This window comes from Trichomycterus rosablanca, chromosome 9 (genome assembly GCF_030014385.1).
Source record: "Trichomycterus rosablanca isolate fTriRos1 chromosome 9, fTriRos1.hap1, whole genome shotgun sequence".
In the NCBI taxonomy this organism is placed as follows: domain Eukaryota; kingdom Metazoa; phylum Chordata; class Actinopteri; order Siluriformes; family Trichomycteridae; genus Trichomycterus; species Trichomycterus rosablanca.
In genome coordinates, this window is record NC_085996.1 from 21,782,347 (window position 1) to 21,799,934 (window position 17,588).

Consider the following 17,588-nt stretch of genomic DNA (forward strand, 5'->3'; position numbering starts at 1 on the left):
TCATTAATCCATCCATCTATCTATCTATCTATCTATCCATCCATCATCCATCCATCATCCATCCATCCATCCATTCATCCATCCATTCATTAATTAATCCATCCATCCATCCATCCATTCATTAATCCATCCATCTATCTATCCATCCATCCATCCATCATCCATCCACCCATTCATTAATCCATCCATCTATCTATCCATCCATCCATCCATCATCCATCCATCCATTCATTAATCCATCAATCCATCCATCCATCCATCCATCCATTCATTAATTCATCCATTCATCCATCCATCCATTCATTAATGCATCCATCTATCTATCTATCCATCCATCATCCATCCATCCATCCATCCATTCATTAATTCATCCATCCATCCATCCATCCATTCATTAATCCATCCATCTATCTATCTATCCATCCATCATCCATCCATCATCCATCCATCCATTCATTAATTCATCCATCCATCCATTCATTAATCCATCCATCTATCTATCCATCCATCCATCCATCATCCATCCATCCATTCATTAATCCATCCATCTATCTATCCATCCATCCATCCATCATCCATCCATCCATTCATTAATCCATCCATCTATCTATCCATCCATCCATCCATCATCCATCCATCCATTCATTAATCCATCCATCTATCTATCCATCCATCCATCCATCATCCATCCATCTATTCATTAATCCATCCATCCATTCATGCATAAAACAAATCATGTAAAACTGCTATTGGCTATTTCTTAATATTAAAAAGGATGTGAAAATGCATCGTTTTAAATTTTTTAAACCATTAATGCAAAAACACAAACACAAATGGACTAATGACATCACTATGTCATTATGAAGCACAGTAATAAGGTTATTCCCCATACTGTTTTTAATTGTTAAATTACCAATCTAGTTGATGCCATTAAATTTTTTATTTGGAGTTAGGTCAGTGCTTGTATTTCCTGTATGATACAGACACAGTGATGTCATTGATCCAGATTTCATTGGCATGTTTTCATGAATGGTTTACGGAATGATGATGCCATTTGTTCACAACTCTGTCATTACACAATATTTAGGGCGGCACGGTGGCTAAGTGGGTAGCACTGTCGCCTCACAGCAAGAAGGTCCTGGGTTTGATTCCCAGGTGGGGCAGTCAGGGTCCATTCTGTGTGGAGTTTGCGTGTTCTCTCCGTGTCTGAGTGGGTTTCCGCCAGGAGCTCCGGTTTCCTCCCACAGTCTAAAGACATGCAAGTGAGGTGAACTGGAGACACTAAATTGTCCATGACTGTGTTCGATATAACCTTGTGAACTGATGAATCTTGTTTAATGAGTGACTACCGTTTCTGTCATGAATGTAGCCAAAGTGTGGGACATGACGTTAAAATCCTAATAAATAAACAAACAATGCAGAATATTTACTGTTAGCCAAATAGCTACATCTTAAAATCACACAAGCCAACAACAATCTGTGATTTGTTAATTCTCTTAAGTCTTTATTTGACTAACTATTTAGTATTTTCTAAAACACAAAAAACTAAAAATAATAATGTTTTAACTAGCCAACTTGATTATATTGTGTAAATTCATGCAACATTTAAAAAAGTAGGGACACAGACATATGTTATATCACCTTTGCACTTTTAAATTGTTTGACAACTGAGGATACTAATTGTTGCAATTTTGCAAGTGGCATTGTTGCCCATTCTTGATGATACATGATTTGACACAGATGCTCAACAGTTTCTGGTTGCTCTTGTCTAATTATCCTCTTCATGACGCACCCTACATTTTCAGCAGGAGTTCACACACTCTCTGAAGACACACTGTTGTAGTGTGTGCAGAATGAGGCATGGCATTGTCATGATGAAGTAACCATTGGACTTTTCAGGAGATTGCAGGAGGAGTCACCTCAGTTGCAGCCTATGTCTCTTTAAAATCCCAATATACATCTCCGTGACAATGGTACCCTCACACATATGCATCTCCTGTGCACAGCCCTCTTCAGGTCACCCCACAGATTTTGAATTGGTTTCAGGCCCAGGCTCTGGCTGAGCCATTCAAAACTTTTATCTTGGTTTTATCACTTGTTGATGAGCTTCTTCACTGTGTTCCATGGTACAGTATATGTAATGCCTTGATAATGTTTGTACCTTTCTTTTGACTGATACCTTTAAACTATGAGATCACTTGTCAAGGAAATCCTACTATAAGAGCTGAACCTTTTATGGACTTAATGAGAGTCCGTTTATTGGAAGGCAGGAGTCACACTCATGCAACCGCATATTTTATTTTTTCAATTAAATTTCATAGATTAAAGGTCACATTTAATTCCACAAGGCGGAAAAAATCTGTAATGATGTATTTTTACATCACAAAAATCTGGCATTTTAACAGAGGTGTGTGTAGACTTATTTACATTTACGACATTTAGTTTTTTTTTACTTTTTATTTTTAAGACTTTTACATGTGGCAAAAGAATTGCAACAGGGCAATCAAATTGATGCGAGAATGGAAGAAAAAAACATTTTAAAGATAAAAGATATAAAAGGCTTTTTATTATGTATTCATTTTATTATTTTAAACCTGGATTGACATCTACATGTTTCTGTTTGGTTTGACTTGATACCTGATTACATTGCCTGTGTTTATGGTTTTCAGAAAAGTGAGGGGAGGCAACCTGGATGTCCATCCTACAGAGAAAGCACTAATTGTCCAGTATGAAGTGGAGGCCACGATTTTGGGAGAAATGGGGGGTCCAGTGCTGGGAGAGCGCAAGTCATGTCAGAAAATGTAAGCCATGTTTCAGTCAGTAATTTCACTAATTCATTAGTGAATATGAAGGTGTCACTTTTCATCAGTAGGACTTTATCTCTATATTTCATTATGTAACAAATTTTCTGTTGCAGAGTTCGTCTGAAGAGCTTGAATGCCAGCACGGATATTGGATCATTAGCACGAAAGGTGGTGGAAGAATGCAGGCTGATTTCACCATCGAAGCTCCCCGAAGTGGAACAGCTACTCTTCTACTTGCAGAATCGCAAGTCACCAACAGGTATGAAACAATATAACAAGTCTTTTATTTACATAAATCTGTTGTGTCTAGGCCAGTCTGGCAGCACAGATGAGACTTAAACTTGAGAGCTCGAGCACTTAGTGGTGGCTGCTACACCACCTGAACTGTGAAATATTTGATTTGTGTTTAGATTTTAGAAAGCTGGGAGTAATAAAGCACGGGTGTGTCTAAGTGGCCCGCTTTGTCTTACACACAGACATTGGGATGTTTAACAAGCTCATAACCAGGTTTTCTCATCTAATGAACCATTTCTTTTTTTTTTTTTTTTTCAGCTCCGGACAAAAAGGAGAAGAAACTGATCAAGCCAAGAGACCCTGCTCCATTTGAAGGCATGGAGGTATAGTATTAAAATATACAATGCTACATTTAATCTATGCATTCACCTCATTTCCTACACATTTTCTATCAGCTGTATCAAACCCTGTCTCCTAATTTTGTTGTGTTACAACCTGGAACTGCAAACCTGGAACTTACCCCCATTGCCATAAAACCCCTATAGAGTGTCACATGCAATATTAATACTTGTCCAAGTTCAGTAATAAATTTTCTGGCTGTCAGGGTTTAGTAGTAATAATTTTTTGTATATGCTACAAAATGCATAAAAATTTATTACGTATTGCATTACAATTCATTACATTTGCAATAAATTTTATTCAAGTGTGGCTCTGCCTAGAGGAGGCAGTTATATACTTATCTGTTAATATTTTAAACTTTTAAATATAGATTTAGAATTTGATGCCTTAAAAAAGTTCAACACACTCACAAAAGGTGGGATAGGGCAAAAGTGAAAAGTTAATAGTACAGTATAATAAAGTTACAGTGTTTTGAAAGACTCCACAGTGGGCTGATGAATTGGTAACAGAAGAGGGTATCATGATTGGGTATAGTAGGAAAGAAATGTCAGTTATTCTAATAAAACATTTCTAAATGCAAGATTACAAGTAATTTATTTCCTTTACCATCCACTGTACATAAAATTATGAAAAGATTTTAAGGAATTCAAAGAATTCTCAGTGCATGTAGGACAAGGTCAAAAACACTGTTAAATGTGCGTAATCTTTGAGCCCTCAGATGGCATTGCATGAAACACCGTCATGCTACTGGATAAATACAGCCTGATGATCTCTGCAGTACTTTAGAAAACAATTGTTACTTAACAAATTAGCCATGGTTACCTTAAAATCCTAAGGCATCACTGATTTCATGGTGTAAAGCATGGGTTTGGGAACACCCCAACAGACCCAAAAACTTGAGGCTATCCACTGGGTAAAGGAACACCCTAACAGACCCAAAAACAGTTTAGGAATGTGTTAGAATGACCAAGTCAAAGTCTAAGACTCTTCCACCTGTCTCCATTTGACCGAGCGTGAGCTATTTTGCTCAAAAGAATGGACAGAAATATCAGAATCCAGACAAGCAAAATTATAGAGACATTGTTTAGAAGACTTGTGTATCCACATACTTGGCCAATAAATCTGATTTTGGGGTATTGACCCAGGTGGGTGAATATTTATACCAACAAATATTTGCTCTCATAACCTAATCTAAAGGTCTCGCATTTCCAAGATGATACACATATTTTGTACATCATATGTGGGAAGGTTAAAGAGGGTGAAAATTTGGGCTATGGGCTGTATTTGAGCTCTTTGTAAGTTAATAATATGGTGGTGAGGCATTTGGAAAAACAATCATGTTCTAATGTTACAGCTGGATGAGGAGGCCAATATTAACAGCATCGATGACTACGTGGAGCTGCTGTATGAGGATGTTCCGGAAAAAATCAGAGGAGCTACACTCATCCTGCAACTGGCTCGTAATCCTGACAACCTGAAGGAGCTGCTCCAGAACGGTATGCACCAACATCACAGTTCTAAGTATTCACCATTGATTCTGTTTTAAAATTGTTCTAATTATACCCCAAACACTTATTAGTCATCTTTTAAAGCCTGACTTCTTGGACTATTAATAGATTTACCTTGATTTACTTGTGTCAATCTCTAACTGGATAAAAAAGAAGAAAAGTAGTAAAGAAACTTGGGTGGTGGGTAAGACTTAAAAGACCAGGACATGGCAGATTTCTCACTAAAACGTCTGTGATTGAGACTGGCTGTTTCAAGCTGCACTCTAGCATTCTGAATAGTATGTGTAATTAATGCACTACCAATATTCTAGCTACACATTATGTAGCACACATGATACGGTTTGGGACATAGCCAAAAAGTCACTCATGAACTGGGTGGATGGCTGATGTATTTCCACCCTGTCCAGGGTGTTGCTGCCTTGTGCCCAGTGATTCTGCAAAAGACTATAGAGTGGTCTATTTGCAGGACATGAAACCCTTTTATTATCTAGTGATTGTTTACCCTACTTTTGCTAACCAATAGAAATGTCGAGTTTTTTTGCTTCTTTGTACTTTGTACTTTTTCAGTTACATAAAGAGATATAATAACTAGGGCTGGCACCGATTCGATACTCTGTATCGATATCGGTCCGATATTGGCCCAAATCACTGGATCATATATCGAAAGGAAAAAAACGTGTAATCTGATCTGATACTCTTGCTTAATGTAAATAACACTTAATGTAAATAGGGCCATTGTTTGTGTGAAAAGCAAATAACACATGAACACACGTCCCAATAGAGTGCCGTTTATTGCCACTCACTCTGCAACTGCCATAACAAGGTGAAACTTGATGACATCATTAACATGTGCCACTGATCTACAACTCATCTGCAACAGTCCTTCAGAAATTAATACACACAGATCTACTTAAACTTTTAGCATTTAAAAAAATCGTCTGCTACTGCCACATCTAAAAACACTGTTTAAACACAATAAAAATGCTTTATAAATGATAAATCGCTTGTCCTGGCTTGGAGATCTCTCACATCCTCAACGATTAATCCATTAGTGTTATAAAATAAAACAAACGACACCGTTTCCCGTTTAGCCACAGACGTCTTCTTCAAAATCCAGCAGGGTTTTTTTAATAAGCTCGCTTTGGTTTTTAATAATCTAAAAACGTGACGGATCTTTAGCGGAAAATCTCAACCAAACTCTGCATCAATTCTAATTGGACCATAGGGTTTGATTGACATCCACATCTTCCAATTGTAGACACTTTTGTTAAACAAGCCAAAAATGCTGCTAAATGTTAAAAAAGTTAAAATAAAAACAGCAGTTCTGCAGAACTGTGATGTTGTAGGTATTTATTCTTGTAGAATATTTGTTTCACAGTCTGAGCATTGTTATTTAGACAGATAGTTTAACCATGGTGCATTGAGACGTGTTATTATTGCTTAGTTTTTTAAGAGGAGAAATGAGGGTATTGGATTGGTATCGGTATCGGACATAAAAAAGTGGTATCTAGCCAGCCCTAATAATAACCACAGATTCTTGTTTTTATTGCATTGTACAAAAGGTGTACATAGTGTTGTTTCTGCTTTTACAGTATGTTAGTATTATTTTAGGTTTTATGTGGTTGATTTGGTCGGTTGTTTATGTCTGGGAATGAATGAATAGAATAATACTAATAATAAAAATGATAAAGAATGATAATTGCTTTTGTGTGTTATGCAATCTCGGCTTATGAAAGGTTTCCTAGGAACGCTGTACTTCCACCATGCTGCATGTATACACTGACGATTCATTTTTACAGGTTGTACTCACACTCTGTTCAGCTGTCTCTTAAAGCTACACGTCTAGTGTACACCTCTCCTGTCAGAATTCATTACCTCGTTCATAAACCTGTCACAGTTCGTTACTGTTAGCCGCCTTGGAAATGGTGATGGTGCTCTACCGGAGTCACAGTGGGGTCATACGGAAACGAAGGGGCCCAGGGGCCACATGCTGCAACGTAACACACATGTCCGCTCAGAGAGGAAGTCTCATTTCTCATACCACCTGAGACATGACCTCTTCTCCTTTTCTCCTCCCACAGATCCTGGCTCGTGTGACTCTTCCTCTCTTCTCTGTAACTTAAACTCTGTTCACCCCCGGTGTTGCTTTAACCCCTCTTCCATCATGTCTCTACCTTTAGCCCGTAACACCACCCATTTCTGCTCACTTTCCACGTCCCAACTTAGGTTCTTTACTTTAACAGTGCTGTGGTACTTTTACTTTTCACATACACTATATGGACGATGGAACTGGGACACCTACACATTACATCTACAGGAGCTTTAATTACATCAATTCTGAATCCATAGGCATTAATGGATTTGTAATCCAAATGGTAATGTTCTCCTGGCATTCACCAAAACCAGACTTGTCCACCAGACTACCAGATAGTGAAGTTTGGGTAATCACTCAACAGAGAATGTTTCTACTGCTTCAGAGTCCAGCTTTACACCACTTGCCATTGGGCTTGGTGATAGAAGGCTTTCATGAAGCTGCTTGACCTTGGAAGCCCATGCCATAAGATTCCCGATTATGCTGATCTTAATGCCAGTTGAGGTTTAGAACTCAGTTATTGAGTTATGCACTGTGCCTCATTACTCCACGACCCCGCTCTATAACTTTACATGGTCTTGAGTTGCTGTTCTTTTTTTAATGTTTCCACTTTGGAAAAGACCTTCAAAAAACCCACAAAACAAGACAGAGATAGCAAAGCATGAGTGGCATCCCAACTTAATCAACCAACATGAATTTACAGGTGGGGTCAGCTCCAGAAATGGGCCAAAAATGGGCGATTCCCAGAGAAGTGTGCTGGACTTGGACCAGACCAAGTCTTTTATCCTGGTTTCAAAGAAAATCAGGTTGCTAAACAAATGAGCTGGCAAGTCAGAAGGGGAGAAGCCGTAATAGATTGAAACACTCCCACTTGGAGTGAATTAATGCTGAACAAGGTGCAGGTGACTTTTCAAATATGCACATCAAAATGACACATAAAATTATTCTTTCCCCCTTTGCTGACCATAACTGGCATGTCAAGAGAAGCAAGATTATACAGGCAGACCTACCAAAAAAACACACAGAGATCACACAAATAAAAAGGTAGCCATAAAGACTGTGTTATGCTTCCTCAAATGTTATCAGTCACTAGAAAAAAGGTGGTCATATGACACCTACACCTACAGTCTATGTACAGCTATCTGCTCAGAAATAAAAATCTCATTACTATTTTTATTTCTGTGCTGAATTGTATCTAAATTGCGCCATCTGTGGTTTGTTTACACTGTTTTTGCTTTTTCCTGAAAAGTTGGGTTTTTGGAGATACGTGTTTTTTTTATCGGAAAGCAATGATATAAGTGCTAATTGCTGTGACGTGTTTGCTTCTTCACAGAGACTGCACTGGGAGCACTGGCCCGAGTACTAAGGGAGGACTGGAAACAGAGTGTAGATCTGGCAACCACCATCATCTACGTCTTCTTCTGTTTTTCCAGGTATTAAACAAATGACATGTTACATCTCTATATTTTTTTGTTTTTGTCTCCACTCTGATTGTTTTTATGATCTGTGACAATAGAGACTTGTTTCCATTTATTAAAATAATAGTGCTTAATAATAAAATTGCTTAATAATAATTAGAGATGCATGAGTACCGATACTGGTATCGGGTATTTGCCCGACACCGCGCTCATTAACTTGTACTCGTACTCGCAAATGAGGCTCCGATACTAAACATCCGATACCGTGTGCCTAGTGCACGTTGCTGCGTTATGCCTGGTTCACACTACACGATTTTTGCCCTGATTTTTGCTCGGCGACTGGTCGGCGCTAGATTTGCCGGCTTGGGAGCAACTCGGCGTTTGCTCAGCGATCAAAACTCGGCTCTCGATCGCTAAGTGTGAACTATCCAACAACTCGATCTGACCGGCTCACAGAGCGCTCGCTGACCGGATCGAGTTTTCTAGCATGTCAGATATCTGAACTCAGATGTGCGACTGGGAATGAGTGACATGTCGAACAGCCAATGAGAACGCAGGATACGGTGTGAGGGGAAACGCAGGAGAGGAGTGTAAACCAATGGGACAGGGGGATAATATAGTTTATATCAGAATACACCAGCACACACACGTTTTACAGTATTTCTGACCTGATCGTTCTCTACAAAACATAACAACAAAACACCAACATTGCAAAAATATTTATTAACCTCCAACTCACTACAGAACAATCCATGCTATTCGTGTTGCCAAATTCACTGTGATTTCATCACATCAGCGCACAAACACTTTGATCTCTCGCTACTTATTGACGTGCATTTTTGGACGTGGTATCATTAAACCCCCCGTCACTTCTCACGTGTGTTTTTTCACGGTATTCTAAATAGGTATTGGTATCGGTATCGGTATCGGCAAGTACAAAAATACATGTACTTGTACTCGTACTCGGTTGGGAAAAAATGGTATTGATGCATCCCTAATAATAATAATAACATCGACTGTCATGTCCAGTTATAGTAGAGGAATTATTAGACAGCTGTGAAAACCTGGAGTTGTTTTTGGCGTTGCCTGCTTTCGTTGTTCCTCTGCTGGACTGTTAAAACAAATCGGTTTACATCTATCATACTCTGTCGAGTGACGGCTTTGGGCACTAACTCAGGCTATGTTTTGGTGTGTCCAAACTCAGTCCAGCTCTGTGAGTCAAAACAAGTGTCTGCTGTTTTCCCAGTTTCATCCAGTTCCATGGCCTGATCACCCTCTACAAGATCGGCGCTCTGTGTATGAACATCATCGAGCATGAGCTGAAGAGGTACGACCTGTGGCAGGAGGAACTGCAGAAGAAGAAGAAGGCTGATATCCTTTCTGAGTGGCTGGTCAGAAGAGGGGAATCATGAAAAGGTCAAGTGGTTAAGTCGGGTTAATGGTCAGAGCAGGAATGAAACCTGAGAAATGCTGGAAGAATTATAGTAGAATAAAGCAGGTATTGATGAGAAATAAATAAATAATGTTATTATATTATTTCTGAATACAGAAATCCAGGTAATTCAGTGCTGTCGACTTATTGTTAAACATTTTGTGATTTTTGAAGACTTTATTACCATATTAAGTAGTAGTAAGTTTAAATAGAGAAACAATTCAAATACTCTTCTTTTATGTTGTCTTATTTGTCTTTTTTATACTTCTTCTTATTATTATTATATTAATAAGATAGTAGGAGCACTTGGATTGTGCAGCTGTAAATTGCACAAGTGTACTAGCACCAGGGTTTGAATCCCCAGTGGTTCTACTGGCTGGTCAAGCATCTACATACAGACATGATTCGCTATGTCAATCTACATTCAAGTTTATCCTAAATGTGTTTGGGGTTGATTTCAGGGCTCTGTGCAGGCCAGTTAAGTTTAGTCCACACCAAACTCACACAACCATGCCATTATGGACCTTGCTTTGTGCACTGAGGCAGTCATGCTGGAACAGAGGACCTTTCCCAAACTGTTCCTACAAAGTTGGATGCATACGATTGTCCAAAATGTCTTGGTATGCTGAGGCGTTAAAATTTCCCAGTTGCCCAGGTGGCGCAGCGGAATATTTTGCTAGCATACCAGCGCGGAGTTTCTAAACTCCTCGGTTTGAAACTTGGCATTGCCGCTGGTTGGCTGGGCGCCATCTAGTGGACATAATTGGCAGTGCCTGCACCAGACATGGTTCTGTTAGGGCGGCATGTCCGGACTATGTGGGTGGGGTCTTCAAACGCTGTGTAAGGACCCTGATTAGCAGATAGAGAGGCGCCTGTGCATGGGTGAAAAAGGGTTCTGCAAAGGGCTGCACGCGGGTCGGAGGGGGCGAGAGCAGCAATATACCCACCTCAACTGCAATCAGGGATCCCCCAGCAGCGGAAGACAATTTGACTACGCAAAATTGGGAGAAAATGCATAAATAAAATAGAAAAAAGATTTCCCTTTACTGGAAATCATTAGGCTTAGGCAATGCCTAAAAAAAACAACCTCATAGCGTTATCCCTCCTCGTCCAAACTTTACATTTGGCACAATGTAGTCAGACATGTAACGTTCTCCTGGCATTTGCCAAACCCAGACTTGTTCATCAAACAGCCAGGTAGAGAACTGTGATTCATAACTCTAGAGAGCATGTTTCCACTGCTCCACAGTCGTTTACACCATTCCATGGGTGGCACGGTGGCTAAGTGGGTAGCACTGTTGCCTCACAGCAAGAAGGTCCTGGGTTCGATCCCCAGGTGGAGCGGTCCGGGTCCTTTCTGTGTGGAGTTTGCATGTTCTCCCCGTGTCTGCATGGATTTACTCCGGGTGCGCCGGTTTCCTCCCACATAGTCCGGCCCCCACCCTGCAGATACGGTGGCCAATTAGTATCTGCTGCAGGCACTGCCAATTATGGCACCAGATGGCGCCCGGCCGACCGGTGCCAATGCCGAGTTTCCAACCGAGAAGTCCAGAATCTCGGCGCTGGTGTGCTAGCGGAATATCCCGCTATGCCAGCTGGGTGCTGAAATACCAATACTATTAATAATTAAAATTACGTTTTAAAGCTTAAACATGATGTGAGTATTCATATATGACAAGTATTTAAAAAAATTGTTAAAAGGAAAGTCATATTTCTTTTTTAATCAAATAGAAGGTCAGCACTGTTTTGGGAACCAATAATCAATGACATTACTGTTTCTGTATCATACAGAGAGAAACTTGGCTATGATTAAAAGAGTATTAGTAGCAGAAAAAAGGCAGTCTAGGGAATGATGATGACTTTCCTGGCTTGAGTATCTTGCTCTTCATGCTATCAAAAAACCCTAATGTCACTGGTTCACTTTGCCAATTCCCTTGGCAAAATGTATTCTTCCCTATCAGAAGTATTGAAGATGTAATCAGACATAGATACAGATGCATTTGAACCCACTGATTCCTGTACAAAATAATAATCTAGAATTAGCACAATTGGTCTACTGACCATTAAAGTAAGTAATAGGTGTTTTAAAACATACCTGTTATTTTTAGTTTTGTCTACATGCTTGCCTTTGCTGCTAGCAGTTCGACTTGTGTTGTGCTTCTATAAGGAAGATAAATGATTGCTTGTTGCCTTTTAGTGTGGATGCAGTTTTACTGTAAGCTGGAAGAAAACAGTAGGCAGTAGATTAGAAGAAAAAAAATAGGTTTCAGTCCTTGACTGGTTGTACAGGAGGAAGACCCAGAGAACCAGACCCTAAAGAAGGAATATGAGAAAGCTCTGAAGAAGTACCAGGGTTTGCTGACCAAACAGGAGCAGCTGCTTAGAGGTAATGTGTCAGACACCTGCTTAGCGTCTCATTTCAGCAGGTAAAATTAGTCAGGAAATGATATTGTTTTCTTTTCTCTCATAGTGGCTCTGTATCTGCTGCTAAACCTGTCTGAGGACACACGCACAGAGCTGAAGATGAGGAACAAAAATATAGTGAATCTATTGGTGAAGACTCTGGATCGGGAGAGCCAGGAGCTCCTGGTGCTCGTTGTGTCCTTCCTGAAGAAACTCAGCATCTTTCTGGAGAATAAAAATGATATGGTAAAGAAAATAAGATGTGGGGTCAGTGTTCTCAACTAGAGAACTTAAAATTGGGTGGTGGGGGGACATTTGGACCAAACCTTTCTGAAATTTAACAAGCCAATAAGCAATTTAACAACATTAAAACCACCTACTTGTTTCTACACTCACTGTCAATTTTATCAGCTTCACTTACCATATAGAAGCACTTTGTAGTTCTACAATTACTGACTGTAGTCCATCTATTTCTCTACATACTGTTTTAGCCTGCTCTCACCCTGTTCTTCAATGGTCAGGACCCCCACAGGACCACTACAGAGCAGGTATTATTTGGGTGTTGGATCATTCTCAGCACTGCAGTGACACTGACATGGTGGTGGTGTGTTAGTGTGTTGTACTGGTATGAGTGGATATAACACAGCAGGAGTTTTTAAATACCGTGTCCACTCACTGTCGACTCTATTAGACACTCCTACCTAGTTGGTCCACCTTGTAGATGTAATGTCAGAGATGATCGCTCATCAATTGCTGCTGTTTGAGTTGGTCATCTTCTAGACCTTCATCAGTGGTCACAGGATGCTGCCCACGAGGCACTGTTGGCTGGGTATTTTGGTTGGTGGACTATTCTCAGTCCAGCAGTGACTGTGAGGTGTTTAAAAACTCCATCAGCATTGCTCATACCAGCACAACACACACTAACACACCACCACCATGTCATTGTCACTGCAGTGCTGAGAATGATCCACCACCTAAATAATACCTGCTCTGTGGTGGTCCTGGGAGAGTCCTGACCATTGAAGAACAGCATGAAAGGGGGCTGACAAAGCATGCAGAGAAACAGATAGACTACAGGCAGTAATTGTAGAACTACGAAGTGCTTCTATATGGTAAGTGGAGCTGATAAAGTGGACAGTGTGTGTAGAAACAAGGAGGTGGTTTTAATGTTATGGCTGATCAGTGTGGTGTGGTGGAGTAATGCTGTGGTGGAGGTTGCACATAAGGCATGGTGTGACTCTCCATATGCAGTATGGCTTTCTTTGACTATTCACTGCTGGCTGGTGTACATGAGCAGCCTGTGACTTCACACGTGTTGTGAGGTGGGTGCTAGTCTGTGGCCCTCCGCCAGTGTGGGGTGGGAATTTTAAAAGAGAATTGACAAAGACTAATGGCTAATGCCGAATGCTCAGGAACCCAACAGTGGTAACTTGTTGGTGGTATGTCTTGAACTAGTGACCCCTACCAATTAATAGTCCAGTAACTTATTCATTGAACTAACTGCCCTTACAGCCTTATATTCCCACAGCAACTGTAAAGAAAATATTTAGCCATTGCTAAAAGCTGCTTTATATATGTAGATAGAGGCAAATTTGATGATGGTTAGCTGAGGAGCTTAATTGTAGCAAGTCTTAGGGCAGCTGTTGGTTACTTGGCCTGAACGTGGCAGCAATAAATCAGTGCAGTAACACTCATTAGCATTGAAAGCTAGGTTTGGAAGCAGGGTTGAGTGTCTGTAATAGGGCTCAGATTTCCCCCAGTTTGTGTGACTGCGGCTCCAGCTGCAGTAGCCCACAGATGTGTTAACAAGCTGGGTCAAGGCCACATCACTAGACCTCAGTGAACGCTTACAAGCAGGGTGTTACTGATGAGTCGCAATGAATACACAGTTTTATTATTGTCTTTCGTGGGTGCTGTGGTGGTGCAGTGGTCTATTACATCATCTCCAAATCTCGGCGGTGCTATTGGCCGGCTGGGCTTTTATACAGACATGATTGGTTATTTCTGAAGGAATGGGGGGGTGGCCAAAATCCTATGATTAGGGTCCTACTAAATTCACCGGAAAATGTGCTTAATTTCACGTTTTTTAAAAATAATTTTACTATTATTATTTATTTATGCATTTTCTCCCTTTGTTCCCGATTTAGCCAATTAGTCTTTCGCTGCTCGGGATCCCGATCGCATTCAAGGAGGATATATTTTGCCTGCTCCACGCCCCCTCCGACATGTGCGCAGTCTCCTGTGCTTTGATGAATTCGCACATGTGGCTAATCCACTTCTGCACAGGCACCTCGGTCTTCTAACCAGGGTCCTTAAACATCATTGGAGACCCCACCCACCTAGTCCGGTCTTTTCCCACACCATAGACTCAGTGACCAATTTCGTCTGCTGCAGGCACTGCCAATTGTGCCAGCTGACCGGTAACAGAGCCGATATTCGAAACATGGTGTTCAGAATCTCAGTTCTGATGTTATAGCGGAATATCCCGCTGCGCCTCCTGGTTGCCAGATTTCACAGATTTTTAAAGAAAAGTGCCAGTCATTAAATAACACTCATAAATTGACTGATAAATAGAAGCTACAATACACAGCACAGCTAGCTCACCTTATGGCAAGTTCACACTACACGACTTTCCAAGTCGTCAGGTCGCTGTACAGTTCACACTACACGACTGAATCTTTTGCACTCGGGAGTCCTTCAGTCGGTGTGTAATTCACACTACACGACTGATCGGTGATAGGGGGTCACACACTACACTTAATTAAGCCCCTGTCGCACCTGTTTACACTTCCCTGCTGCGTTTCCCCTCACACCGTATCCTGCGTTTTCATTGGCTGTTCGACATGTCACTCATTCCCAGTCGCACATCTGAGATCAGATGTCTGACGTGCTAGAAAACTCAATCCAGTCGCTGAGCGGTCGGCGAGCCGGTCGGATCGAGTTGTTGGATAGTTCACACTTAGAGACTGAGAGCCGAGTTTTGATCGCCGAGTGAACGCTGAGTTGCTCCCGAGCCGGCAAATCAAGCGCCGACCAGCCGCCGAGCAAAAATCAGGGCAAAAATCGTGTAGTGTGAACCAGGCATTAATGGTTGAATGTAAACCTAAAACATCCAGCCAAATATATACATTTAAGTCCGTGGTTTTACCCCCCCCAAACCCCCCACCCCCCTTTGCGTTTATTGAATTGTTTGGGAGTTTTCTAAACTCAGTTACCCGAGTGTTTTTAGCTGCTTTTGACTTCGGCATCTTGGACATTCTGACTAACCGATTGCTAACTGAATTGCCGTAGGATTACTAGGACCGCCTCATAGAGCAAATTACCTAGTAAACATGAGGCACCTGAATGCTACACGGATGAAAAACGTTAAATTGCTAAACACTCACCTTAAAGTTTGAATGACACAGCAAATTTCATATTACGCAGGAAACGTCTCATTTCACGTGGTTTTCATGGTCGTGAATTACGTACAGCCTTACCTATGATGCATTCCTGCATTCCTTTGCACCCATTATTTTCCAATGAAATCGGACCTTCTGTAACTTTGGCCTGGATAAAATGTAATGAAATTGTCCTTCTTTCTGACTGTGTTCATGTGTGTATTCCAGGCCGAGACAGACACTGTGGAGAAGCTGGCTAAGTTGGTCCCCTGTGATGATGAGGATCTGCTGAACGTCACTCTACGTCTTCTGCTTAACCTCTCGTTCGACACCGGCCTCCGCAGCAAGATGGTGCAGGTGGGCCTGCTGCCCAAACTCACCGCTCTGTTAGGTATGTCATACGACTGTGTGTCAGTACATTTCACATTTTTGACACCTGATCATGAGCTTGTTGGACATCCCATTTCAAATCAAACAGAATTAAAATAGAGTGACCTCTATGTGATCTTTTTAGCTATAACAACATACACTCTTTTAAGAAGGCTTCTCACAAGACTTTAAAGTATGTCTGTGGAAATTTGTGTCCAATTAGTCAAAAGAGAATCTGTATGGCTGGGCGTTGATGTTGGTCAAGAAATCCTCAATTGATGTTCCAGTTCGTTCCAAAGCTGTTCAGTGAGCCTGAGGTCAGGGCTCTTTAAACCAAGCTTTATGTCTTTATAGACCTTGCTTTGTGCACAGAGGCATTCTAGAACAGAAAAGGACATTCCCTAAACTGTTGCTGCACTTTTGAAAGCATATGATTGCCTATATTGAATTAATTTATTGCACTTGTTAGCGATTGTTGTGGTTCAAATGCATTAACTACAAAAATTTAAGTGGTGTATCAGTACTTTTGTCCATCTAGTGTAACCTGTGCACAAAGCAAGGTCCATTAAGACATTGTTTGATGACTTCGGTGTAAAGGAATTCCACTGACCGAGCTCAGAACCCTGACCTCAACCCTACTGAACACTTCTGGAATGAGTTGGAATGTTGATATTGAGCCAGGCCTTCTTGTCCAGCGTCAGTGCCTGACCTTACAAATGTTGTTTTGACTAAAATGATACAAATATCTACTGACACAATCCAAAATCTTGTAGAAAGCTTTTCCAAAATAATAGAGGCTGTAGCATAGGACAGCTCCATATTAATGCTTATGGGTTTGTAATATGATGTACAAGTTAATGGACATGTGTCCACATACTTTTGGCCATGTAGTATAAGTGAGTTTAGCTGCTAACCGGTGCATGAATTCAAGCATACTGCCATGCATTGTTTATTTGCTGTAGACTTTCAAAGGGACATTTTCACCTGTTATTGTTCTAACAGGCCACTTGAAAATGTTATTGTGAAATGAAAACAGTAGAAGAAAAGAAAGATAGACAGACAGACAGACAGACAGACTGACAAACAGATAGATAGATAGACAGACAGATAGGTAGAAAGACAGACAGACAGACAGAGAGATAGATAGACAGACAGACTGACAAACAGATAGACAGATAGATGGATAGATAGACAGACTGACAAATGGATAGTTAGATAGATAGACAGACAGACAGACAGATAGATAGATGGATGGATGGATGGATGGATGGATGGATGGATGGATGGATGGATGGATGGATGGATGGATGGATAGATAGATAGATAGATAGATAGATAGACAGATAGACAGAGAGTGAGACAGATAGATTTGCCACAAAACAATGCAATTAATTTCTTTCTACTTTTATCAGTGAAATATAGGTTCATAAAACTGAACAAGTTACAAATTCTTATTTTTGAAAAAGGCCCAACTTTTTGGGAAATGAGTTTTGGATGTACAACTGCTCTGCGATCAAATGTATGTGCTAAAGGCCCCAGATCTTTATTG

The 17,588-nt window shown here is 40.7% G+C and overlaps 1 protein-coding gene across 1 annotated transcript in view; it reads left to right on the forward strand.

Moving 5' to 3' along the window:
- kifap3a (kinesin-associated protein 3a) overlaps positions 1-17,588 on the forward strand; it is a 52,571-nt gene that overhangs the window by 510 nt on the left and 34,473 nt on the right. Inside the window, exons 2-10 of the mRNA XM_063001258.1 lie at positions 2,670-2,801; positions 2,918-3,063; positions 3,357-3,421; positions 4,792-4,933; positions 8,371-8,470; positions 9,702-9,826; positions 12,175-12,273; positions 12,358-12,536; positions 15,899-16,061. Coding sequence (XP_062857328.1) covers positions 2,670-2,801; positions 2,918-3,063; positions 3,357-3,421; positions 4,792-4,933; positions 8,371-8,470; positions 9,702-9,826; positions 12,175-12,273; positions 12,358-12,536; positions 15,899-16,061 — 1,151 coding nt within the window. The remainder of the gene's footprint in view (positions 1-2,669; positions 2,802-2,917; positions 3,064-3,356; positions 3,422-4,791; positions 4,934-8,370; positions 8,471-9,701; positions 9,827-12,174; positions 12,274-12,357; positions 12,537-15,898; positions 16,062-17,588) is intronic.